General features: G+C 48.8%; 1 protein-coding gene across 8 annotated transcripts in view; it reads left to right on the plus strand.

The window, feature by feature from the left end:
- Positions 1-24447, plus strand: part of CNTFR (ciliary neurotrophic factor receptor) — a 53908-nt gene extending 29461 nt beyond the window's left edge. For 5 of the 8 annotated variants that reach the window (XM_029920613.1, XM_029920612.1, XM_029920614.1 and 2 more), the window contains 6 exons: positions 1238-1355; positions 1530-1696; positions 2894-3057; positions 6432-6612; positions 7019-7187; positions 24270-24443. In XM_029920613.1, coding sequence (XP_029776473.1) covers positions 1238-1355; positions 1530-1696; positions 2894-3057; positions 6432-6612; positions 7019-7187; positions 24270-24354 — 884 coding nt within the window. In that variant the 3' untranslated portion in view covers positions 24355-24443. Of the gene's footprint in view, positions 1-1237; positions 1356-1529; positions 1697-2893; positions 3058-6431; positions 6613-7018; positions 7188-7278; positions 7829-24269 lie in introns of those variants that run through there. The other 3 variants (XM_029920615.1, XM_029920616.1, XM_029920617.1) reach the window with 3 other exon arrangements.
- Positions 24448-26959: the final 2512 nt, after the last annotated feature.

Below are 26959 nucleotides of genomic sequence, written 5' to 3' on the forward strand. Positions count from 1 at the left end.
GTCACCATGACCACTCAGCAAGCATAGACATGCACTCCCCCCTTCACAGTCCCTGGCTTATTGAGCTACCCCCTCCCATTTCCTGTCCACCTGTCAGGCAGGGGGTGGGCCGGGGGGGGGGGCACGGGAGGGAGGTGTCAGTGTCCCTGGAGCCACTGACAGACATTCCTTGCCTGGGTCAGATCACAAAAGTTGCCTCCTTCCAGGAACCTGAGCCGGTTGTCCTCACGCCTTACCCAATGCCTGAGGGTGGGACAGCTGGGCTAAGTGCTCACAGCAGCAAGAAGTGTGGTTAAATAGCAGTAAGGACTTCCCAAGTGTGTATGAGTGGTCATGTAGGTGGGTATCTCCATCCTGGGATTTAATCCCAGCTCTAGCTTGCTGTGTGACTCCAGGCAGATCCCCATCCCTCTCTAGGACTCCCCATTCTACAGTGAAGGGAGCTGCTGACCAAGTAAAGAGCTTCTTAAAGGGTCTGTGATGGAGCAGCTGGGAGCTGGGGCTTAGAAGTGAGGTATATATCAAGGGAAGAGGAGCTCCTCTTAATAGGCATATGCACATGCATGCAGTCCTACGTGGCCACACATTGAGCCATGCCCATAGATACCTCTACATTCCATCATGGGTTGTTCATGTCACATGTAACATATATACCCATGCATGTAGACACCTACACAGAGATACATACATGTACAGCCACCCAGTGCCATTGTTTCTGTGGAACCAGCAGGCCTGTCCTTGTGTTTCTTAATCTCTACTGAGGGGAAGCCTGGGATGACTCTTCTCCAGGGAGCACACTCTGACTACTCCAGTAACTAGAGGACCCAGTCAGGACCATCTGCCCGCCGTCCCAGCTTCTGTTGCAGTTTTTATCTGGGAATGGACACAACGTGTCAGGAGATGTGGAGCGGGGGCTGATTCCCCCAGACATCATCTCCATCCTGTGATTGATGAGCTGAGGCCTGCAGCCCCCTGTTCCCCCACAGTTTCCGCCTCTATTGAGCAGGTGGGGGGGGCTCCCTCTTCATATAGCCCTTGTTTTTCTTTAATTAAACATCTGGCTGTCTGCGGCCTGGGAAGCCTCAGACCCTCACTGACAGCCACCCCTCCCCAACCTCTGGCATTGCTGATGGGCTGAAGGGGGGAGAGCTGGGGTTCTGGGGCCCACCTGCCCCCACACTAGTGCAGGGGACTAGGGGCTCCAAGAATACCCTGACCGTGCTGTCCTTACCCCCAGTGCCGCCGCGGGAGCCTGTGCTCAGCTGCCGCTCCAACACTTACCCCAAGGGCTTCTACTGCAGCTGGCATCTGCCCACCCCCACCTACATCCCCAACACCTTCAATGTGACCGTGCTGTGAGTAGACTTGCCTGTGACCCGGTTCCAGCCCTGTCCTCTGACCTCTCCTCCAGCCACCCACTGTGCCCTCAGTCCAGACCCTAGCCCAGCCTTGGGCTTGACCTTCCCCCAACCTCTGCCTCAGCTAACCCTTGATGTTGGTAACAGTGCCTGGGCCTCACCCTTCCCCAGGCATGGCTCCAAAATTATGGTCTGTGAGAAGGACCCAGCCCTCAAGAACCGCTGCCACATCCGCTACATGCACCTGTTCTCCACCATCAAGTACAAGGTCTCGATAAGTGTCAGCAATGCCCTGGGCCACAACGCCACAGCTATCACCTTCGACGAGTTCACCATTGGTGCGTGGGGAGGGGGTGGTCCCTGCAGCATACTCTAGTGGGAGTGTGTAAGTGGGTGTGTGCCAGAGGTGTATATGAGCATTGGTGGGGATAGTCACATGTGTGCGTAGGTATATGTGGCATGTATATTCATGTGCACGTGTGTTCATGGCATGTATATACCTGTGAATACTTGAGTGTCCTTTACCTGTAGGGTCCAAGAGACCTTTCCAGCAGCTCTTCCCATACTCTCTCTGGCTCTGAGAGTATCCAGGAGGGGGAGGGGGACAGGCTGGGCCAGACCCTTGTGCAGCTGCAGCCTCCAGCCCCCCCCACCCCCGCCCCACACTAATGGCTTCCTTACGGCCTGTGATGAATGAGGTGTCAGAACAGGAGACAGGACTGGGACAGATACCGCCCTCACCCCACCCCCACCCCAGCCAGACCCTCTGCCTGTCCCTGTCCCACCCCAGCTAGATCCTCTGCCTGCCCCTGTCCCTGCCAGACCCTCTGTCTGCCCCTGCCCCAATCCCAGCCAGACCCCTTGTCTGCTTCTGCTCCATCTCAGCCAGACCCCTTCCCTGCTTTTACTCCATCCCAGCCAGACCCTTTGCCTGCCCTCCATGCCTTGGCTGAGTCCTGCAGCCAGACTTTTTCTAAATGAGGTAGGCCCTTAGATTCCTGTCAGGAGGCCACCCCATATCTGCCACACCTGTGGACTGTCTTTTAACCTTGACCCACAGAGCAGCTTCAAACCCAGACTCTTCCAGGGTAGACTGTATCTCAGTTTTGTACTGGAAGAGTTGAGGTGAAAAGCTGAGCTTGAGGGGAGTGATGCTGGTGCAGGAGGGATGATCCCTATGACAATGGAGGTGATACTGGTAATGGTGGAGCCATAATTTAGACTTGGTAATTGGGATGCTGGCCATCATGAGCATGGGGCTGGGATGATGGGATGAAATTTGGGATATCGTTATCCTGAGCTGGTGACAGTGACTGTAGTGACAGCCTTTGGTGGGAATAGGGATGTGAGAGGTAGAAATAATGAGATGGTTGTTAATGGTGGTTGCCAGCATTGACAACAGAGAAGAGGGGTGGCAACCATAACAGTTATGACAAGAGTTGACAATATGAGATGATGGACATGGTGACTGGGGTTGACAAAGTAGGCTTGTTTTCAGAAATTAGTGTGGTAATGAAGCTGTGTCTCTTTAACAGTGAAGCCTGACCCTCCAGAAAATGTGGTAGCCCGACCAGTACCCAGCAACCCTCGCCGGCTAGAGGTGACTTGGCAGACCCCTTCAACCTGGCCTGACCCTGATTCCTTTCCTCTCAAGTTCTTTCTACGCTACCGACCCCTCATCCTGGACCAGTGGCAGCATGTGAGTGCCCTGCCCTGCCCAGATCCTAAGTGCCAGAATCAGAGCCACGTGGCATGGGAGATATCCATATGACCCATGTCAGCTGTTCCAATGCGAAGCCTGAAGCAGTCAGAGAGGCTTTCCTCAGGGAGAAGGGATAGGCCTGGGAAGACAAATGGGGCTGAGGGAAGTATCCTGATCTGAGGCCCTAAGGGGTTCCAAGTGACCTCCATTAGTGTGATGGGAACACATCTGATTTTGTGGCACCCAGAGTAATGGGGAGAAATCCTGGAAGGGAGATGTTAGGCAGGGCAGTTAGTTAGTATTTCCCTTTACTTACCTCTGGCTCTCCTTCCTGATCAGGCATCTCCCTCTTACACTCGGGCCCAGGCTGTGGGCTTGTGCTGGACCCAAGGAGCAAGACAGTCCTTGTCCTCAAGGATTCATAGTCTCAAGGGCCCAGGGAGTCAGAATCAGGCAGTGGAGTCAAGCTTGTTCCAGGGTATGAGTGAGTTCAGGCCATGACTAGTGTCAGGGCTCCAAAGTCAGATGTAGCTTAGGGTCAGCTCAAGGTTACAGGTCAGAAGGTAGCTTAGGCTGGGAACTAGGCAGTGGATAAGGGCTGGTATGGGGTCAGGCTGTGGTCTGGGATATTGATCAAGCTACAGTAGCTCAGGGGAGCAGCCAGAGGTTTGGGGCAGACTTAAGGGTCTGTCTCCTTTGACAGTGCTGGGCCTTTAGGGTTGTAGGTGCTTTTTATGGCCCATGAGGTCTGTGGGCTCAGACTGGGCCTGGGCCACAGGCTAACCCAGGCTGGCACCCAGGGGGTCAACCCACCCACCAGGCTTTAGCCCCATCTCCTCATGCCTCCCTCCAGCTAGCCTTTAAAGTATGTAATTCGATTCCAGGGTGCCTGTCCAGGTTGCAGGCCTGGCCCCCACAAAGACTGCTCACATATTCCCTGACAGAGTCCGGAGTCCCTCCTGCCTGGCCAGCTGCCTGCGCCTAATGCATTGCTAATAACCAGGGTCTAGTTTCACAAGCCCCCCTCCCCAGCTAACAAGCTACAGGCAGCAGCCCTGCGCATCGCGGCGCACACGCCTCACAGTGGACCTGGCATACTGCCCACCACACACATGGGAACATGCACACATACACGTGGTCCTCAGCAGGAACCATGCTCCATACATGCATGTTACTAATATGCCAAGGCCATGCACCACAGAACTGACCCCCACACTGAAGTGGACAGAGAAAAATATGCAGATTCTGTGGTAAAGACATGTATGACCTGGCATGTGCTTTTCCTGTTTCATATCTCATTGGCATTGTGGTTGGCTAGATTTATGGCTCTTCTGAGCTTGACTTTTACTCTGAATACAATCTATCCTCCCTCATCCTTAATATTGGAGAGAAGCAGGTGTATGATTGGAGGTAGAGAGACATGAGGAGAGAAAAACATTGTTTGGATTTTCAGGAGGAAATTAGATATACAGGCCAGGAATTATACAAAAATGAGGTCTCACAGGGGCTATCTGTGTGTGGACAAGGGGGAGGCAAATACAGGGACCCAGCATGGGTTTCCTGAATCTTCTGCTCTGGCCCTAACTCAGCAGGGAGGCTAAAGGGCATGTCTGACATGTGCTACAGCAGCCTGGATGGAGGACTCTGAGGCTAGGCAGATGCTAGTTACTAGAGAATTCCTGCCAATTGAAGAGCCATTCTCTTAAGGGGATGGATTAAGGGATCAGTGATAACCCAGCAAGAAGGGCCCAGACTTAGGAGATGTGGCTGCCAAGAAAGGATTGGTCTCCTGGGTCACATTTCTAGAGGAATGGTGCCCACCGTAAGTCCATCAATAAGGTGGTAATTTGATCTCCTCAGAGCTCTCTTCCTTTGGGGAAAGACAGATGTGAAGATCTGGGGGGATAGAATCAAAGGAGAGGCCTGAGGGTCAAATCCTGACAAGAGGGAAAAGGAGCTGAAGGAGCTGGGGCTACTCAGCCAGAGGGGATCTTTGCAGGGCAAAAGGGTGTAGGAGACCAGAGGAAGAACTGGGCCCCACTCCAAGGGAGGAGAGTCTATGGGGCCCACCGATCCTCCAGGTCTGGGAGTAGGACCTACTGAGCCCAGGTCTGGGCCCCAAATAGCTTTCACCCGGAGCCTGACCTTTACCACTGCCTCCCACCTCAGGGCCACAGATGGGAGCTGGAGGCGGGATTATTGGAGGGGGTTCCTGCTCTACTTAGACTCACCTTCACACATAGGAATGCACATACACACGCACACATGTATTCACAGCCTATCAGGTAGGTAGCCCAGACCCCAGTTTTCTGGGAAGGAAGATTGGAACAGGGACCAAAAAAGCCCTGAAGCCAGACGTGGCCCAGAGCAGCCCCCTCCTCCAACCCTGCCGGCTGCCCCTGTTTACGAGGAGGCTTAATGAGGCGGCGGGTGCCGCTGAGATGAACCAGAGCCCAGCCTGGGACTGGGAGGGGTGCTGGACAGGCAAGCCAGCCTGAAGGGTGGGGGAGACCAACAGAATAGGCCTGGGCGGGGGTGGGGTGGTGATGCCTCCAGGAGGAAATGGAGCAGCTGTCCTGCTGTCCTGCCTCTTGGGAGCTGCCCACCCCACCCCTTCCACCTCAGGCAGGGCGATAACCATACCGAGGTCTTCCTGAGTGGGAGGCCTAGTTGGGGCCAGGCTGGTGGGTGCACTGGGCATCTGGAAAGCCAGGCTCTAAGCTGGAACCCATGATAATGACAGAACTGACTTAAGTGTGTTTAATCCTCATTATACCCCTGTGAGATAGATGGTTAATGTCATTTTACAGATCAGGACAGCCAGGCATATGGAGGTTAACTAACTTGGTCACCTGGCTCGTAGGGAGTAGAGCTAAAACGTGGACTCAGGCAGCCTGGTTCCATGGCTATGTTTGTAACCTTCCTTCTAAGCTGCTTCTGTTTTGTTTTGTTTTAATGCTGCTTCCTGATGGGAAAGGGTAACATATCACCATCCCCTCTCTTACCCTGTTCCTCTTGTCACCTCTAGGCAGGGGCTGAGATCAGGGCTTAGGTTGGGGGCTGTGAGGAAGCTGGGATGACAACAGAGTGAGACACTGAGCAAAGTCCCACTTCTGCTATCCTGGAGGTGCTTCCAGTCTCCTTAAAGATTTTCTTACTCTCCTTTAGGATCGACTTCTCTCTCTTGGGGTTTCCTCCCTGAGATGTCTTTACCCTCCTTCAGGATTATTCTCAATCTCTCCTCTCTCTCCCAAGGAAGTCCTCATTTCCTCCAGGGGGGGTCTTCACTCTTCTGTGCTCAGTTCCTCTGGGGGTGCCTCACTCTCTTGACCCCCAGGGCCCCCTACCCCCATCCTGTGGTCTGGCTGCAGGTAGAGCTATCAGATGGCACAGCGCACACCATCACAGATGCCTATGCTGGGAAGGAGTACATCATCCAGGTGGCGGCCAAGGACAATGAGATTGGGACATGGAGTGACTGGAGTGTGGCTGCCCATGCCACACCCTGGACTGAGGAGCCACGACACCTTACCACTGAGGCCCAGGTCCCGGGTGAGCCCATCCCCCACCCCGTTCTCTCAGTACCTGCAGTGTTGCCTGGTTCTATCTTGTGCCTTCCACCGCCTCCCAGGACTTAGAGCCTTAGAGCTTCTAACCCAGGCACTCTGTGGCTGCCATACTCCTGTCTGTCTGTCCTGCCCATGCTGTTCCTCGTCCTTGCTGTCTGGACATTCTTGGTAGGGGCCATTGGGTAGAGGGGTCATCTATGAGCCTAGGGGAAGTACGATCCGCCTGATGGTGAGGCAGGATGTGTCTGAGAGAGGAAGCAGGGACAGTCTGATGGGAGAGGCAGCACTGTTTAACACAGGGAACAGGAACAATATGTCTCATGAAACCCCCCAGAGCTGGGTTGGACTGTAGCCCTGGCCCTGCCCTGAGTTCCCCCCATGTTCCCCAGAGACCACGACCAGCACCACCAGCTCACTGGCACCCCCACCCACCACGAAGATTTGTGACCCTGGAGAGCTGGGCAGCAGCGGAGGACCCTCGGCACCATTCTCGATCAGCGTCCCTGTGACTCTGGCCCTGGCTGCTGCTGCCGCCACTGCCAGTAGTCTCCTGATCTGGTAAGTCGAGTAAGGCTGGGTGGCAGAGGGGAACCTGAGGGGATCCCCATCCCACCCTCATCCCTCACAGCCCCCTGCCCTGTCTCCCCAGAGCCCGGCATCCCGTGAGGACATGCCAGCGCACCTGCAGAGGAGCAGGAGGCCGGAGCTGAGCCCGCAGACCCCAATTTCTATTTTGCACACGGGCAGGAGGACCTTCTGCATTCTCTTCAGACATAATTTGTAGAGACCCCGGCAGGCCCGGGCCTGCTGCCCCCTAGCCCCACCACATCACACCGGCCCTCCTCCCTCCCTCAGGAGAGGAGGACCCTGCAGCCAACCCACCCACCAAAGACTCAGCATCACTCCCACCCTGGCCCCTTGGGCTGGACCCTCCAATGCCAGCGACTCCCAGGAGCCCTTGGGGGGTCTGAGGGGATCCCCTCACATCCATAATTTCTCCTCCTGCCCCAGCCTCCTGTCTGTCCCAGGGTCTCTTTTGCCACCATCAGATTATAAGCTCCTGACGCTGGGGGGGCCCAGCCATCCCCTGCCCCCCAGTGCCCACACTTTTTCACTCCCCCACCTCTGCCCATTTTGTATGACCCTCCCCTTTCCCTGCTCCTACCCCACAGTATTTAATGCCCTGTCAGTCCCTTCTAGTCTGACTCAGTGGTAACTTGCTGTATTTGAATTTTTTATAGATGTATATACAGGGGTGGGAGGGTGGGAGGTTCTCATTAAACGTCACCATTTCATGAATCCTTGGAACAGACCCACTTTGGGAGGGTTTCCTTCTTCCAAGGATCCCTCCCCTTCTAGGCCTGGAAGAGGGAGGAAATTCTAATTGGAGAGAGACAGCTCTCTCCATAAAGGTGGGAAGAGGCAGTTTGGCTCTCAGGCAGATGTGTGGGGCTTTCTGCTTCATTGGAGGATAGGGCTTCCTGGAGGCCAGGGATAGAGTTGTGGGGAAAGAGGGGCTCCAGTGAGGCAGGTCCCACATGGGGATGTCCAGTCAGTCCTAGAGGCTGCAAATTCTGACAGGGGAGCGGCCTGTCAAGGGTCATCTCCAGAGCTGCCTTCCATGAATGAATGCCTAGGCTTTACCCATAGAGGAAGAGATGCAAGAAGGTGAGGACTAAGAAAGGTTGTCATCCCTGCCATCCAGGAGACACAGTACAGGGCTTCTAGCAGGTCAGGCCTGGGGCTTATCTTGGCTAAAAGGTTCAGAGTGCAGAGCATATTGGGCCTGTGCAGGCCGGGAAGCTGTCTGAAGGAGGCCACTTGGAACGTGACTAGGGGTTGTACCTGTGCTTCAGGACTGGAAATGTGGGCTACAAGGTTTACCCCAGTGTCATAATACAGTCAGGACTCTATGTGAGTGGGAGAGGAGTAGGCTTTGGGTTTACAGGGTGCTCAGTCTTTGGTCTGACTTTCTACCCTGCCCACATCCTTCTAGTTCTCAAACTAGGATTCCAAGCTCCCTTTGATTTCTTCTCAGAGAAGGAGCTCCTGGCTGCCCCAGGCCTGCTCAGGTCCAGCCCCCTTGTAGAAGCCACCCCACTGCAGCTCCTCAGCTGAGAATGCCTAGGGCTTGGGGCCAAGTTAGCAGGTACCTCTGGTCTGAGAACAGAGGATTAGACCAGAGCCCCAACCCGGGGAAGCAGGGTTGGCCTTGCTCTGGGTTGCTGCAACGAGAGAGTGATGGAGTGAAAACCATGAATATGCTGACTTGTGCACACACTCCACACAGCAGGTGCTGAACACCACACCTACACAAAGCTGCTAACACCGTGAAGCCATACACACATACCCCAATTCAAGCCCTTTTCTTCAGACCAGGGTCAGAAAATGGATATTCTTTGCTGGCCTCACCAGGCCTGCCCCTGGGAGGAGGGATCCATAGTGCCTCAAGCACTGATGAGTTAGGCCTGGACAGGAGCTGGGTCTGGGTGAGGGACTCAGAGTGAAGGTGGCTAGCTCTCTTTCCAGACCAGGCACTACAGGAGAGGCGTGTTCCAGGTGGTAGATCCCATGGAAAGCAAAGGCCTGATATTGGGGGATAGGGGCCTGTGGCTTTTCAAGCTGAGTAGTCTCAGCTGTGGGAATGCATGACTCCTCATTCACAGGAAGAGGCTCCCAGGATGGACATACTGAGAAGTGGCTGTGGACCTGCCTGAGTACCCTGGACCCCCAATTTGCCTGTTTGTCTGGTTCCTGTGAGGTGTCGCTTGGGCCTGAACCTACATTCTGGGTTTAATGGGTGGAGGGAGCAGAAAGTCACAAACTCTGGCCCAGGACATTGTATTCCTGGGATGGGTCTGAGCCTCCACCTTCCCTGTCTTTGTGGTAGTGGGGCTAAAGTTCGGGGATCTCTGGCCTGTGCTGCCTTCCTGTCTTGAGAGCCTCGTTCAGCCCTGACCCACCCACTGCCCACACAGGGCTTGGGCATCAGCAATCTGGCCTCCATTAGCAACATGGGAAAGCAATTATGTGGGGTCTGGGGAGGAGAAAGAGGGTAGGGGGCTTGCTGGTGCCTCAGAGTCCAATGGAGAGGAGAACTGGATCATCTCCCTGCCCCCAAACTCAAGAGAGAGACCCAGCTCCGTCCTAAGCCCCGAGGTGTCTGGAGGGTCAGTGTCCTTGCCTCCGATGGGCCTGGGCTTGCGGGTAGTCATTCCTCGTTGGGAGTTCTGGCTCTCAACCTCACAGAGGCCACTTTGGAAGAGCTTGGGAGTGCTGTCTGCTGCCTCTGAGTACTGTCCCTCCATGTCATCATTTCCCATGGTGGTTCTGGGGAGCTCAGGTAAGTATAGATATCAGTTCTTAATGCTAAATCAGAGCCCGGAGATTTAAAACACTGCTGAGGTGGGCTGCCTGGGGAGGCTTGGTTCCCAGGCCCAGTGGGTACAGCTGCCCACCCTTTCAGCTCACTAGTTTTCTTTGCTCCACCAAGGGGCACTGGGGATGGGGACCCTCCTCTGTGCCATATTCCTGTAAGGCTAACGTGTTTTTGCCCCCATCCTCTTCTCATTGAACCCATTTCCATCTGTCTCTGTCCCATTCCTCTCTCTTAACAAGTCTTTGTTCTGGTTACTATCCTTGTGTTTCTCTGTATGTTTCTGTCCTATGCCTTCCTCTGTGTATGTCTCTGACTCCTATCTCTGTCTCCATCCCTGTCTTTGCCTCTCTGTCTCTCTTCCCTGTCTCTCAGTCTTCCCTTTTCTGCCTTCCTCCCTGGTCTGTCTCTGCATGTCAATCCCCATTTTGGTCTTTGTGCATCTTTTTGTCTCTGCATGTATCTCCACCCCATCTCTTGTGTTTCTTTCCCTCTTCCCTGACTCTATCAGTCCTTTTCTCTCGTTGCCTCCCTCTGTGTGTTCCTGCCCTGGTCCAGACCCCAGCCTGAGGCCAGTGCTGCTTTGGCCTGAGCTGGAGGGCTGTCCTGGTTTCTGCTGCCCCCTCTCGGCCACCTGCCTGCCCTTCATTCCTGCTACCGGGCAGGCGGCTATCAGCCTCCTAACCCCACATCTGCCTTCCAGCAGCCAGCCAGGAGAAAGGAAGGTGGTCAGGAGACTTGAGGCAGGAATCCCTACGCGGCAGCCTCTGCCCCTATGAACTCCCCAGAGCTAGTGGATGAGCTCATTAACTCCCTAGACTGGGACTTTGGGAAAGTTCATCTTACATGGACAGAATGGAGTGCTTGAGGACAGAAAAGATGGGGGTATAATCCTCACACCTTTCCCTGTCCTCAGAGGAGGTCAGAGAGGAAGGAGGTCTGAGGAGGGGAGTCTGAGCCAGCATGAGGAGAGGCTGGAGGAGAACTTATTTGACAGGGGTACTTCAATGGGGAAGGCTAACCTGAAGGTGAGGGGGTCAGTGTGACAGGATTAGTCTGAGGGCAGGCTGGTCTGGGACATGCTACTATACAGCTCTTGGTTAGAAGGGCCAGTCTAGGGGGTAGACAGAGAGTGTCTGAAGGGTCCAGTCTAAGGAGAGACCACTCTGAGCACAAAGATCTGAGAACAGGATCACTAACTAGTCCTAGTTTGCCTGAGACTTTGTTAGTTTTAACACTGAATAAATATCTCAAGTCCTGGGAAACCTCTCAGTCCCAGTCCTATTTGAGAAGACCTTGCCTAACAGTGCTGGTCCAATGGGAGAGTCGATCTGTGGGCTAGTGGATCTGAGGGGTCCTGGTTTGACAGTGCCAGTCTGAGGGGAGAGGCTGTTTAAGGCTGGAAGCTTCTTTGGGCAGGAAACCATGTGTGCAAGGGAGTGGATGATTAGGGTCCTTGTGGAAGGACAATGGCTAGGGGAATGGCCACCAGGGGGCAGAGCAAGCTCTCAGGAGAATGAGAGGTAAAGGCCCCAGAGCTGGGAGCCAGAAAGTACGGAGCTATGTGCAAAGTGTACCCTCAACATCATGTGTCACTGAGCCATCACCTGCAAATTTGAGGTGATGATGTACAACCACATAGTTAGTTTTTGTGTGACTGGGTGACCAGGGGCATATCTATGGTATGTTGGCATTTAGCCTACAATGGAGAGTGTACCTAGTGTGGCCATGGCTGAGGCCTTACCTGTGGCTGTAGGGAAGAGAACAAGAGCACCCTGGCAGAGAAGTTAACTTGGGAGGGGCTGAGTTGAAGAGAGATAGGAACTATGCTTCCCTACCTGTACCTACCCTTGTTCTCTATAGTGTTCCCTGGGAGTTCAAAAGCTACTAAGTACTTTGGTTGTATGTAAGGGCAGCTGCCAGGCCAGACTGCATGCCTAGGCCCTGCCTGCCCTCTTCTCCAGCTTCTTTCCACCTGCTCCCTTCAGCTGGTGCTCCTCTAGCTTGATACCATCCTCCTACCCCATTCCCCAGTCATTGTTCCAATCTCTCCTACCTCTATGCTTTGGTTCACACTGTGCCCTGCCTGGATGCTCTCTTGTAAAGCATCTGAAGTCCCTCTGATGCTGCCTCTTATTCATCCCTGTACCATGGACTGAACACCCCCTATGTACTAAGGCCTAGTTCTGTGGGTCTCTGTTTCACTTCAGGGACTTGGAAGTGGTAGGGGCTGCTAGGGTCTTGCTCAGAAGAGGGCTCTGAGGGGAGAGGTATGGACCAGGCAAGGTTGGGGATCTTGGTTAGGGCGGTAAAGTGAAGCCATCACAGAATCACCACTTCATCCTACCCCCCTGCTAACAAAATGAACAAAAACCCAAACAAACCAAAACAAAAACGCTGCTGCAAACTCCGGTTGAACCAAACAAGCAAATTCTTTTTATAAACCTTTAAATGTGATAGCCAAGGAAAGTAACAGAAGATTCTGGTGCAACAAGTGAATGGTGTGTCTCCTAGCCCCGTTGCCCAAAAGGAGCATTGAGAAGGGATGAGTCAACAAAATACCAAGAATTGTCACCAATAGCCTGTAATCTGAGGAAGATGGATTGTTCAGTGAGTAGGTAGCCTTAGGGAAAGTCTTCGGAAAAGACTTTGTAAGTAGAAGCCTCTGTGTTTCTCCAGGAGACCTTGGGAGAAGCAGGAAGAGCTGCCATGGCTTGGCAACTTCCAGGCTGAGGTTAGGGGGACAAACCAGGGCCTACAGGATGGGATGTACATCACTTCCCAGCTGGAAGAGGATATCTAAGAGGGCCTCAGAGGAGAGACAGTACTTAGGCCACATCAAAGTCAGCAGGTAGCCCCAGCCAAGCCATCCTCATAGCACAGAAATGGGGTAGGTGAGTTTGGAAGCAATAACCAACTTTCAAACCACAGCTCCCAGGAGAGGATAAACAGGTCTAGATGGAAAGGGGCTCAAAGAGCTATACTCCAGAGAAGAAGACGTCTGCTAAATGTGAGCCGTGGCAGAGAGGTGAAAGTGGAAAGAGAACAGCCTGGACTTTAGGTATTCAGACCACAGCCACAATATAGGTAGGAAGTAAATAAAGAGGGAAAATGGGGCCTGGGTGGCTTAGTTAAGTGTCCGATTTTGGCTCAGGTCATGATCTCACAGTTCATGGGTTCAAGCCCCACATCAAGCTCTGTGCTGACAGCTAGCTCAGAGCCTGGAGCTTATCTTCAGATTCTGTGTCTCCTTCTCTCTCTGACCCTCCCCTGCTCATGCTGTCTCTCTCTCAAAAATAAATAAAAACATTAAAAAATATTTTTAAAAAAAGGGAAAATGGGAAGGGAGGGAGGGAAAAGAAAAGAACAAGGAAGACAGGATGCAAAAAATAGGTGAAGAACCCAATCTAGAAGAAAACAACCAAAGGAATAAGAGATCGCTGGCAAGTTCTTCTGTTAGAAGCCCTTAATAATAGTATGAAATCCAGAGAGCAAGAACTCAAAGACAAGATGATGAAACAACCGAATGAGATGGAAAGGGAGATTACAGGGGCCCCGTGGTGGCTCAGTCAGTTAAGTAATCAACTCTTGATTATTTGCAAGATCAAGCCCTGTGAGATCAAGCCCTGTGGTGGGCTCTGTGCTAACAGTGCAGAGCCTGCTTGGGATTCTCTCCCTGGCTCTCTGCCCCTCCCCTGCTTATGTGCCATGCTCGCTCTCTCTCTCTCTCTCTCTCTCTCTCTCTCTCTCAAAAACATTAAAAAAAGAAAAGGGAGATTACAGAATTAAGTAAAAACAATAAAAGAAAACAATACAATTACAGATCTAATAAACTAGCAATAACAAAACAGAATAGATATGGCTGAAAATCAAAGTAATCTGTAGGAAAAGCTTCAAGATACTGAAAGTGAGTATGATGAGAAAAGATAAGGATATTTAAGCAATTAAGAGTGAAGTTAATAAACAGGACAGAGACAAGCTACTATAAGCATAATTGTTGGCAGCCCTAAAGTAGAGCCTCCAAAAATGGAACAAAGATACTATGATATGAAATACAGAAAAACTTTCTCTGAAATTAAGGAAGCACTGTTAAGACATACTGATTTAGCTACTAAACTTTGAAGAAAAAGTAAGAATTCTTTTTTATTTTTATGTTTTATTTATTGAGAGAGAGAGAGAGACAGAGTGAGCAGGGGAGGGGCAGAGAGAGAGGGGGACACAGAATCTGAAGACAGGCTCCAGGCTCTGAGCTGTCAGCACAGAGCCTGATGCGGGGCTCGAACCCATGAACTGTGAGATCATGACCTTAGCCAAAGCCGGATGCTCATCCGACTGAGCCACCCAGGTGCCCCTAAAGTAAGAATTCCTTAGGAACCCAGGCAGAAAGAGCAAGTTGTGTATGGGGGAAAATTCAGTCTGATCTTAAGTTTTCTGCAACCTAACATTCAACAAGCCAAAATAATGAAGCAATATCTAGGAAGTTCTGAGGGTAAAAAAGTGTCACCCCCAAACATAATCCACAAACTGATTGATCTCAATCATGAATTTGGCGATAAGAGAACTCATGAGAACCTTGGAAACAAAACTACACAGTGACAAATTCAGTCAGCCAAGAGACTAGTCAAAATAAGCCGAGGAAGGGAGATCTACAGTGAAAGGACTGGTGAACATTTGTTCCACTTAGGTGAAGATTAAACTGGGAATTTTAGTTGCAGAACAGAATGTAAATATAAATCCTTATAAAGTGAAAACAACATTGGCAACATAACCTGGAATGGAGAGAAGCGGTGGGAAGGAAAGCAGAAGTACTAATCACATTTTTTTTCCCATAGTTTAGAGCAATAGCTCATAAAACTGACACAGTGATAAAAATCCTACTCCAACCTCTTAATCAGAATTGTTCTTGAGAGGGGTCTTTTAGGAATGACTAATTTTTGAGGTGAAGAAATGCTTAGCCGAAAGTTCAGCTATTCCTCCATTTTCACTTTATTTTATTTACTTTTTAAAGCAGGCTTCATGCCCAGCACAGAGTCCAATGTGGGGCTTGAACTCATGACAGTGAGATCAAGACTCAGACACTTTACTGACTGAGCCACCCAGGCACCCCACCTTCATTTTCACTTTAGTTTCTTTTCCCTCGATTATGTTCAAGTAAAAGTCTGTTCTGTATGTTAAGTAAGAAAAACCACTTCTGCAGTATGTCTCATTTGTCTGTAAGTTTTCTGTCTTCTCTTCTTAGATACCTTAGTTCTCTTCACTCCCTGCCTCCACCCCAGTACTTTATTCTTAGCAGATGTTAACCCTGACCATCTCTGGGTGGTGAGACTTAGTGATAGGTTGCATTTTTCTTTGTATTCTTTTGTATGGCATATAATTTTTAAATAACAAGCATGTATATTTTTTCAGTCAATTTTTTTTACAGACTATTTAGCTAGCTAGCTAACTAGCTATCTCTTTTGTTTTAAGGTAAATCACTTAACCTTTATGAGCCTCAGATTCCTCATCTTCAAGATGGGGACAACAAGATTTACGTTAGAGGAGGTTTTGAAGATTGTGAGATAATATGTGGTAGGCTTAATAACTGGCCTCCAAATATATCCACATCTTAATTTCCAGAACCTGTGAATGTTAACTTATATGGCAAAGGGATTTTGTAGCTATGACTAAGTTAAGGGTCTTGGGATGGGAAGATTATCCTGGATTATCGAGTAGTCCTGATTTAATCACAACCATCCTAGTAGAAAAGAGGCAGAGGGGTCAGAGTCAAAGGAGAGGTGATGGGATGATGGAATCAAGAAACTGAAAGATGGAGGGGGGGGTCGGTCTACAAGCCAGCAAATATAGGCAGCCACTAAAAGCTAAAAAGGCAAGGAAATTGATTCTCATCTCAGAGCCTCCAGAAGGAACCAGCCCTGCCCACATCTTGACATTAGCCCAATGAAACTGATTTTAGACCTCTGACCTTCAGACTGTAACAGAATAAATCTTTGTTTGAAACCACTAAATTTATGGTGTTTGGTTAAAATAACAACAGGAATTGAATACACCTTCCTATGTGCTGTTCCCTTGGCCTCCCCATCCATTTCTTGCATACCTCCAGTTTCCACTTGTTCAATGTTTGATTCAAGTTTCCCTGACATTGCCTATCTTCCACGGCTGCCCAGAGACAGGGTATTCGTCTCCCATCACAGTATTCCTCACTCTGGGTTACTGTTGCTCATGGATAGGTCTCTCTCCCTCACAGACCGGGCATGGGTGCCAATGGAGCAGGGCCTAGTTCTCCCTGTTTACCTAGCCCAGCAAAGAACCTCGCTTGGTAACTATTAAGTTAACAGATGAGTGAATGAGGGCTAGGTGAGTAGTTGGTACTGTATAACAAACCATTATTCTATTCTCATGGTGTTAGGATCGCTCCCTTCCCTATTACTGCCCGATTTCTCTCCCACCAACCTGTCCTCTACATATACATACTCTTTCATCTCTAGAAAACTGATCTGTGTCTATCTATGACTTCCTTCTTTGGTCTTTGGTCTACAGTATACTCACTGACACCTGTTGTAAGTCTGTCAGTAGGTTTACCTTTGTACACGCATGTGTGTGCATGTGTGTAGGTTATGAAAACCTGTGAACCTCTTTATGTATACTACCTGGACATGTGGTATTGTGTGTAGTGAGTGCAAGAACTTTCTATCTCTGTACAGATTGTTTTCATGCGCATGCCTGTGGTCTAGGCAGCCTTGTTTCTGTATACATAGGTCTTTGCTTGTATGTGTGTATACATCTGTCTGTGGGTTGTGTTATATGTATGTTAGTGTGTGTTTGTATGTGCAGGGAAGGATACCATTGATTTCCTCCCCCAGAGGATTTGATGGCCTGAGGCAGGAGTTGGTGTGCCTGGATAACTTACTGAGATGTTAACAGAGCTTTGTTCCAGTGCAGTCTTCCTTTCTTGTCTCAGGCAGAAGGCTTGGCCTTTTTTCTCCTTGTCTTTTGGGGTAAGCATTGCAGGCCCAAGGCCGAGTCAACCTCAGACATCTTCTGGACTCTAGCTTTGTGGAAGCCTAAGTGTCTTCAGGGGATTATGCTAAGGAGAAAGGAGAGGGGGCAAAGCAATCTAGAGGGTACCCCTAAATGAAGAGCAGATTTGTGTTTACATGAGTAGGTGGGACCCACAAACACTGCCTACTGATGCCCTAGGAATAGGGGCAGGATGAGCTTGGGAAGGCAGGACCCCGGATATTGAGCTCCCAAACTGGGCATCTCAGCAAAGAACATGTGAATCTTAGCATAAAATACCCAGGACTTTTGCACAGGTAGGAAGGGGTGAGGAGGTGCTCCCAAAATGACCTTACTACTAGTTCTAGGGGCAAAGACCTGGGAAAGGAGTTACAGTTAGTTTTGTTTTGCTTTATTAGCCATTTTTTAAGTGTACAGTTTTGTGGTATTATATTCATATTGTGCAACCATAGATTTCATTTTTATAAAATAGAGAAACATTACTAATTTCATACACCTGAGTACACCAACCACTGAGCTCAGTGTCACAGGAAAAACACATACCAGTTATGGGGGCACTGTGGAGAGGCAGAGGACACCTCTGACCCGTGGGGGGAAGCCCAGGGAAGGATGGGAGGGAAAGGCAGGAATTGTGAGGACCCTCCTGTGGTCAGTAGTGAGCCAGGTGCGAGCTGGGGCTGCAAAGGAGGTGGGGCCAGGCAGTTTGGGCTTTGAGAGCCATACTGAGGTTCAGGAACTTCTACTGAGAGTCAGAGGGCCCTGGGAGTTGGGGATTTGTGTTTGGGAAAGACTGCTCTGGTGGCCATGCAGAGGGCAAGGAGGGAAGAGAATGCAGAAGCAGTGGTAGCTGAGAGGTGCTTTGAATGAATAATGTGGAAGGCCTGAGGGCAGATAGGAGAACCAAGGCCTGGTCAGTGAGAAGAATGCTTTGTAGAGCACATAATCACCACATCTTGATGAACGTGGAGGGGAGGGAGGGAGTGGGAAGAGTCTTGTACAACCCTGTTGACTGGGAGATGGTAGGACTGGTTTATTGAACTAGTTAGCAAAGGGGGAGGACAGGCTTTGGGGATGTTGATAATAATCCTGGCTCATACATTCAATCACTTGCCTATAGTTATACAGCAAGTAAGGGGCAGGTAGGTCCAGATTAGATATGTCAAGTGTAAGGTTCTATTGGGACTTCTTGGTAGAAGGCCTTAGGTCAGTAGTTAAGAGAATGGACTTGGGGCGCCTGGGTAGCTCAGTCGGTTGAGTGTCTGGCTTCGGCTCAGGTCATGATCTCACAGTTTGTGGGTTCATGATCCGCCTCGGGCTCTGTGCTGACAGCTAGCTCAGAGCCTGGAGCCTGTCTTCGGATTCTGTGTCTCCCTATCTCTTTGACCCTCCACCGCTCTTGAGGTCTCTCTCTCTCTCAAGAATAAATAAAACATTAAAAAAAAGAGAGAGAGAGAGAGAATGGACTGGGGCAGACAAACCTAGGCTCCCGTTAACCTTGGACAAAGTGGTTAATCTCTCTACAGCTCAGTTTCCTTAAGTGGAAAATGGGAAAAGCTTGTACCTCATAGGGTCCTTGTAAGGATTTAATGAGATGATGTAGCACAGTGCCTGCCATGTTATACATGCTCCATATTTCTTAGCTTTTAATAACAATGGCAGCAGCAGCAATACCAGTCTGGGATTTGGGAGTGAAGTCTAGGTTAGAGTTAAGGCATTGTCAGCACAAAATGGGCACAGAAGCCATAATGCAGAGGAGGACCTCAGTTAAGGAGAGGAGAGGAGAAGAGACTGGGTGCAGAGAGCACAGCCCCAACAGAGAGAAGGGATTAGGGAGGTGAGGGAGACAGACAGAATGCTAAAGTTGAGGGCAATGCAGCAAATCAGAGTTTTGATCCAGACTGTATCACTGCTGCTCTTGGGCTTCAGGAAAACCTGTGGATTTACCTTGAGTCCCAGTTCCTTCATCTGTTCCTTGGACCTATCTTGCATGCAGGTGAGGGATAGCCATGATGAATGTAAAGCTCTGACAGAGTCTAGATGCTTAATTAACAATAGTTGTTTTAGGAGGAGGAATAAATGTTCCCAAAGAGGGTGGCTTCATGGAAGTCAATGAAAGATGGAGTTTCAAAAAGGGATCAACAGGCTCAATGCTGCCAAGAAGTCAACAAAGATAAGCACTAAAAAATATTCATTAGATGTGACAAGAAGGTGAAAGTGACCTTGGTGAGCCAGCTCCAGGGATGATGAGAGCAGAAGGTGGGGGCAGTGGCTGAGGAGTGATGGGGGGTTGGGAAGAGGATCTGATAAAGCAGGTGACAGCTAGGCAGGGATGCTGAGGAGCGAGTAGGTGGGTAGGGGGCAGCAATAGGCACAGTTTCAAGATAAGGAAATCAGAGCAAAGTCATAGCAAGTCTGCCTGTCCCAGAGTATGACTGCCTTATGCTTACCCTGCCCCCACCAGCTAACGACTGGATCCCCTTGTGTGGGATCGTTTGCTCTCCACACAAGGCCTCTCTGTCTGGGCACAGACCACAGTGCAATCCCAGGGCCCTGGGTGTGTCCTAGGACCCAACTTGGGTCATCCAATGCTGAGGTCAGTCACCTTCTCTCTCTGCCCTACTTGCTAGTACAGCCTAGGAAAAGTTGAAGTGGTTCATACCTTCTGCCAGATCTTAACTTCTGTCCCTGTCTTTTTGCTGGCCTGGATCTGCAAACCCCAGGGGAGATGGACAGTAATAACAAAAATAGCTACCAATTATATTCTTTCTCCACATTCTTTCCCACCAGTATTTAAACATGCCCATGTAAGAAACATAAAAGAAATTTTTAGAAATTATATATAAACTCCCACCAATTCCACATCCTTGTGTATCTATTTTCCTTCCCCCAACTTTTTACAATCATCTTGAGTCATCTGTATTGTATTAGCTTCTTACTAATGAAACCATTCAGATCTGGTGGGCACCACATACCCCATCTCCACTGCCCACTTTCCATTGCCCACTGGAATAACTTCTCACCAAGAATCAACAGCATCCTTTCTTTTAAGTCCAATGGTCCCTTTTCTATAACTACTGGACCTCTCTGACATTCTGGATTGCTGACCTCTCCCTCTTTCTTGAACCTCTGTCCTTTCTTGGCTTCTCTGAAACAGTGGTCCTCTCTGGTTTTTCTTCTATCTCTCTGACAACTACTTCCTTATTTACTTCGCAGATTCATCCTTTCCCCTGCATCCATTAATGTTAGTATGGTGGACTCCTTTACGTACTGTTTGGACAGTCCTCCTGTATGGTGGAAAATGCCTTTCACTCATACAGTTATCATGGGAGCCATCATATAATGACCTCACTAGGCCACCACACCCATGGATCACTAGTACAGGGAATGGCACCTGACCGAAACTAGGCTCATGAGAGCAAGTCCCTAGAAATTTTGAAACTGGAACTGAGAAGGGTAAGCTAGAACTAGAACTGAAAGAAATGAACCAATATCTTGTTGGGTATACCTGGATTTAAGCTATAAAGCTGAGGATTGCCAGAGCTGGATTTATTATTATATGGACTGAAGCATAGGAAGCTTGTATGGAGAAAAAATAGGAGAGAGAGGAGGCAGGATGGGGACAACAAGCAGGACTTCCCAAGTCCTCTGATTCTCCAGTTGTACCCCAATCTTGATTGCTAGAACCTCTCAGTTTCCTAATCATCAGCATTAGAGAATGGCCAAGAACTCAGCTTCTGCAATTCAGCAAGGTACATAATGATCTAGCTTCTAGCAGTCTGAGACTGAAGTGCTAAGACTGAAACATACTTCCTTATCCAAGCAAAATACATACACTATTGTCCCCTGCTTGCGGCCCACCCATTTTTGATGTTCCTACCCTGCCAGGCAAATGTGATGGTGCTTCTCATCACAAAGTAAGTTGATTGGAATGCAGGTGAGGCAAGGGCATCAATCCAGGGCAGTTTAAAGAAGAAAGTCTTCTAGCCCTGTCACTCTAATGTATAATTTCCCATGAAGCCAGAGGCAGATTTAGAGGGATTGAAAGTGCCCCTGTTAGCACTCTGAAAAACATAGTACTAAAAAAGAGAAATTACTCCAAGAGCTTGCACAGGCCCTACATTTTTGTGGCAAAATAGTTTTCCTATATGGGAAAATTAATATTTTAAAATCCAGCTTCCAGGGGGCACTTGGGTAGCTCAGTCAGTTAAGTGACTCTTGATTTCAGCTCAGGTCACCATCTCACAGTTTGTGAGTTTGAGCCCTGCACTGGGGTCTGTGCTGACAGTTCAGAGCCTGCTTAGGATTCTGTCTCCCTCTCTCTCTGCCCCTCCCCTGCTCTCTCTGTCTTGCTCTCTCTCTAGAAATAAATAAAAATAAACTTAAAAAAAATAGGGGTGCCAGGATGGCTCAGTCACTTTAGCATCTGACTCTTGATTTCAGCTCAGGTCATGATATCATAGTTCGTGGGTTCACACCCTGTGCAGAACCTGCTTGGGATTCCTGCTTGGGATTCTCTCTCTTTGTCTCTCTGCTTCTCCTCTTCGTGTGTTCTCTCTCTCTCTCTCTCTCTCTCTCTCTCTCTCTCTCTCTCTCCCCCCTCAAAAAATAAATTTAAAAAAATAAAATATAACATAAAATCCAGCCTCCTTAGTATAGAAGTTATAACTAAAATTTCCATCATCCTGTGCATCTTGTGTATAAGCATACTCCTTCCCCCAAGTGAGACTGATTTAGAAGAGAGCAATACGAGTGAGGTAAACATCATTAAAGTTCAATATTTCTGGTTCTCCTCTCCTTCCAAGCATGAGGAGGGTTGCACTTCTCTTGTCCTCTGATGTTATGTATGGCCATGAGATTTGTTTAGATCAGTGCAATGTGAGTAGAAGCCAGTGTACATTTTTACTCACTCTCTTCTACCACAGCAAACACTGAAGGTTCCTATCAAGAAAGTGGTATCAGGTGCCTGGCTGGCTCAGTTGGTAGAGCATTTGACTCTTGATCTGGGGGTTGTAGGTTTGAGCCCCACATTGGATGTAGAGATTACTTAAAATCCTTTTTTAAAAAGTGGCATCATCATAAGATGGTGAAGCCTCCATCAGCCTAGCTCACTGAGTGATCACGGTGAGCAGACTTCTCCCAGCATCACCCATGCTGGACTGTAGCATGCAAGAAATATATCTTTGTTATTTTAAGCCAGTAAGATCTTGCGGTTGTTCATAACCATTGTTATCTAGCTGATTCTGGGTACCTAGGAAGGAAGCAGGTTGGACATAAGACTTCAATTTCTGCTACTGTTGGTAGTACAAGTGTCCACTTTTTGGTGGTAGTGGTAATAGTGGTGGTTTGCAAACAGTGGCAATATTGAGTTCTTACTGCAGAAGTGCTACAGAGCTTGTAAAGCTGCCGGTCAAATTAAACTCTTGGTACTTAGTATTTGGAGTGGCAATGGCTGTGGTTTCCTCATCAGGTTGTGTGTGGTGGTTTGAGTGTTGTTCCTAGAAACTGAGCCTCAATTCCATTTCCCCAGCCCTCCTAACATTTCTGAGCTAAATTATCTTTTAACAAATCCCTTTTATGTTTTAACTATCTAGGGTGGATTCTATTATTTGTGAAAAAGTACTGATAAAATTACTATATTTAAGAAGTCTCATGTTCCATCAATTACAAGAGGCAAGTTATTTTATGAACTACAGTTGACCCTCAGACAACACAGGTTTTAACTGCACTGGTCCACTTATACGTGTATTTTTTTTTATAGTACTCTAAGTGTATCTTCTCTTCCTCATGATTTTCTTAATTATGTTTTATTTCTCTACCTTACTTTAAGAATACAATATATAATATATATACAAAATGTATGTTAATCAACTGTTTATGTTATCAGTAAGACTTCTGGTCATCAGTAACTGATTAATCGTTAAGTGCTGAATGAGTCAAAAGTTACACATGAAGGGCGCCTGGTTGGGTCAGTGGGAAATGCATGTGATTCTTGATCTTGGAGTTGTGAGTTTGAGCCCTATGTTGGGTGTAGAGATTACTATTTAAGAACAAAAATGCTTAAAAATGTTTTTAAAAAATTATACATGGATTTTTGACTGCGCAGGGGGTTGGTACCCCTAACCCCTGCATTGTACAAGGGTCAACTGTACTAGGAAAAAAGAAGCTACAAAACTATTACATGCCACTTTTTGTAAGACTATATTCTGATTTCAATTTAAACTGGGGTAGGGGGTGAGGATGTGCTTTGGGATGAATAACCTATTAGCAAAAGGAATTCTCCCCCAGATGAACCTGACAGTTGATGATGATTTTAAAAGAACTGTATCATCTGGGAGGAAAATAAAACCACACCCAGTCCTCATAAATGCAGAGATCTGTGATTGCTCAATCCCAGGATAATCCCTAAAACACCACCAGAAACTGTAGTACTAATCAGTACAGTGCCCCACAGAGAAATCCTCCACAATTATGGTCTCAGAACACTGGATAAGGGATTCCATCCTTGTGGGCAAAACCTGGGGCAGCCAGATTGGCTGACTGAGAAACTGTGCTAAAGAAGTGAGTCAACAAACAGATGCCATGAGAATTCCTGCCTCACAATTTTCATTGTCATTCATGGCCAAAAAATATAGATGATAGCCTTTCTCCTTCCTTCCTTCCTATTTATTTATTTATTTATTGGGGGGGGGGGCAGGCAAAGAGAGAGGGAGAGATCTTCCACCAACTGGGAGACCATGACCTGAGCTGTGATCAAGAGTCAGATGCTTAGTTGACTGAGCCACCCTTACTGTGCTTTCCTTTTACTCTATTTCATTCTTTATTTCTTCTATCTCTAGATATCAGGAATTTGGGGTTAAGGGTTGTTTTTTTGGGGGGGTAATCGTTTAAAGGGGTCCAAAGGCAGTTCAAACAAAGGTAATGAGATTATATTACCTATAATGAGAAGCCATATTCACACCTTATAGAAATCTGACTGGAACATGAAGGGACAATACCCAGAGAAGCTATATATGAAGAACAGTGGTCCTATGATATAGCCCCAGAAGCGGTACCTGGATGTGTTGTTGATCTGCCCTACACTAGAGAGGAGGTGAATTTATTGGCATATATATAATGGAATGGCTGGAATATGTAGGTGGGGACATTTTTTGAATGATATGTGTAGGAAAACAATGTGTGTGTGTGTTGGGCAAACAAGGGGTGGACTAGAGCTAACACCCGCGGTTGTGCATTCTCTCTTCTCCTAGGACTACCCCTCTGTTCCCCAATGCCAGGGCAGGCAATTTGAGCCTCATCCATCTCCTGACCACAGTTGATTGGTCCAGGATCTAACTAAGCTGAGCCAATCAGAGTACTTCCTGCGGAACTTACAACCTGCAACCAAGAAAAAGGAGCCAGTGTCTTGTTGGATGCCTAGACAATAAAATTTTTAAGCTTTGGGACTGTCTGAAGTGATGTTTTTCACAATGTGGACCAGAAAAGCATTGAAAGCCAGTTTGGAGATAGGGATGATAAGGGCAGGGGACAGCAGACGAAAGAGACTGGCAGAAAGTAACAGAGATGAGAGATAGAGAGCGAACCCATGGCTTTTGTATCTTTTAGTTCCAGTTGTTCCAGAGGCATTCCTGCCTTTAGGTTTTAGTACCTGATTATAAATGTATTTTTTTTAATCCAACCTTATTCTTCTTCAGTGAGCTATTCAACTTTTCTAATTGGATTACTATTCATTTTCTGAAAACTCACAAAATGTCGAGCCTGAACCTCAGACCTGCTTACTCAGCTGTCTATGGGACATCTCAACTTGGGTGTCCAATTGGTACCTCAAATCTAGCATATCTGAAACAATTCATTATCTTCCACCTCCCTACCCCCACCACCCCAGTCCCTGCTAAAACTCACCCCTTCTCTTGCATTTTCTATGTCAGTAAATGGCATCACAGTATCCCTAGTCACCAACCTGGGAGTTTTCCCAGACTTTATTCTCCCTCTTACTCCTCATGTCTGTAAGTCTAAGTCTCTAAGTCCTGCCAGTTGTAATTCCCAAATATCCTCAGTGTTCTCTTCTTCTCTCCCATCTTCTTTCCCTACATCATTTCAGTCCTTTCTCATTACTCTTTGCCTTCACTCTCAAATTCCTTCAATCTCTCCTTCCACCCAGCAGCCCAAATCATCCCTCTAATTTCTGATCACATTTACTAATATGATCACATTTACTCCTCTGCTCAAAATTTTTCAATAGTTCCCCACTGTTTTCAGGATAAAATCCAAACTCCTATAGCTGGGTCACAAATTCACTCACATTACCCTCAGATGTGCAACAATATAAGTCTCCTCTGTTTCCTAGAACTACCTGATCTTGCTCACAATGCCCTCACCCTGCTGGATAACAGGAGCAGGGGAACTAAATCCATTCTGGTAGTCAGTGGGGTCTAAACACTTATTTTAGACAGCCTCTAAGTAATTCAGTAGGTTTGATGACCCAGTCTTTCAGATTACCTTACCCTTTCCTTTCTGGTTTTCAAGATAGCATTTGGATTTAGAGGGATCTCATGTGTATTTCATGGTATTGAGGAAAGGGGCCTCTTAACTAAATGGTCCTTGGGGTTGTGTCAGTTAGCATTTGCTGAGATGTAGTTGGTCCAGTATAAATGAATTGGTGAATTACAACCCTGAGAGGTAGCTATTACTAAAACAACTTTATGAATGAAGAAACTGAGGCAAAAAGAAGTAACTTGCTCCAGGACACAAAGTTAGTTAAGTGGCAGAACCAGGAATCAACACTAACCTTATTCTGGAAGGCACTTGGATCTACATCTAGAATTCCAGAGATAAATTAATGCTGGGTTTAGGAGCACTGAGAGTCTTTATGGTATAGTTTTACGGTTCTGCTCATCCATGGAGAATATGTTTAGAGTAAGATTAAAAAGGGATGCATTTAAGAACTCTTAGAAATCACTGGTGTATGAGGTGGGTAGGAAGGCCTACCTGACAGCTCCCGCCCAAGCTGATCTTCCTCTTAGGAGAGACTCTCGGATGGAGAGAGTCAGGAGCTTCTAGGATGGAGAGTCATGCCTGGTCCTGTTCCAGCCATGGATGAGCGATCTCTCAGAGTACCCCATTTCTCTCTGTCCTAGGCTCCCCCACAGCGCAGCAAAGCACGAACCCCGGACCAATACTGGGTAGGAACTCAGTAAATACGTCCAAAGAAGTTGTTGGCAGAGCTGTTCACATCTCCTGGTGCCAGGGAATGTAAAGCCGCCCACAAACGCTTTAAAGTAGGGATGCAGAGTCCACCCCCAGGTGGGAGTGGATGTGAAGTCCAGGGGGATTCCCAGATGAGGAGGTTCAGTCTCCTCTCAGATGTGGGGACCCAAGGCCTTCCTCCAGATGACCGCGGCAGAGGCAGATATGGAGGGGCAGTCTCCTCACGTATGAGGGTACAGAGGCCTTTCTCAGATGTTGGATGCGCAGCTCTTCCAGGAGGTGAAGGTGCAAGAAATCACCCAAAGTAGGTGGGCCTCGTGCCCCGCCCCTTTCCCCGGGAGGAATCCAGACTAAGTAGACCCTTCAGTTTTCTCCCGCCCCCGCCCCACCCCGGCACCAGGGGTGAGCTAGTCCCCACCCCAGTGCGCGACCAATCGCCCAAGAGCGTGGCGCAGCCAGCCAATCGAATGACAGCAGTGGCGCGGAGAGGGCTCCGCCCCCCACAGGCCGCTGACCGCCGGCCTCCCAGGAAGAGAGATTCTCCGCTGTTTTACTGCCTGCCGAGCCCAGTCGAGCCCAGCCGAACGTAGCCGAACGCAGCCGAACGCAGCCGAGCCTAGCCGAACCCCGCACCCGGGCCACCGCCGCAGCCCGAGCGCCTCCGAGCGAACTAGCGAGCTGCCGCGGCCGCGGAGGAGGCACCGCCCCAGGGGAAGGAGGTGCCAGCTCGCCG

The sequence above is a fragment of the Suricata suricatta genome, chromosome 13, assembly GCF_006229205.1.
Source record: "Suricata suricatta isolate VVHF042 chromosome 13, meerkat_22Aug2017_6uvM2_HiC, whole genome shotgun sequence".
In the NCBI taxonomy this organism is placed as follows: Eukaryota; Metazoa; Chordata; class Mammalia; order Carnivora; family Herpestidae; genus Suricata; species Suricata suricatta.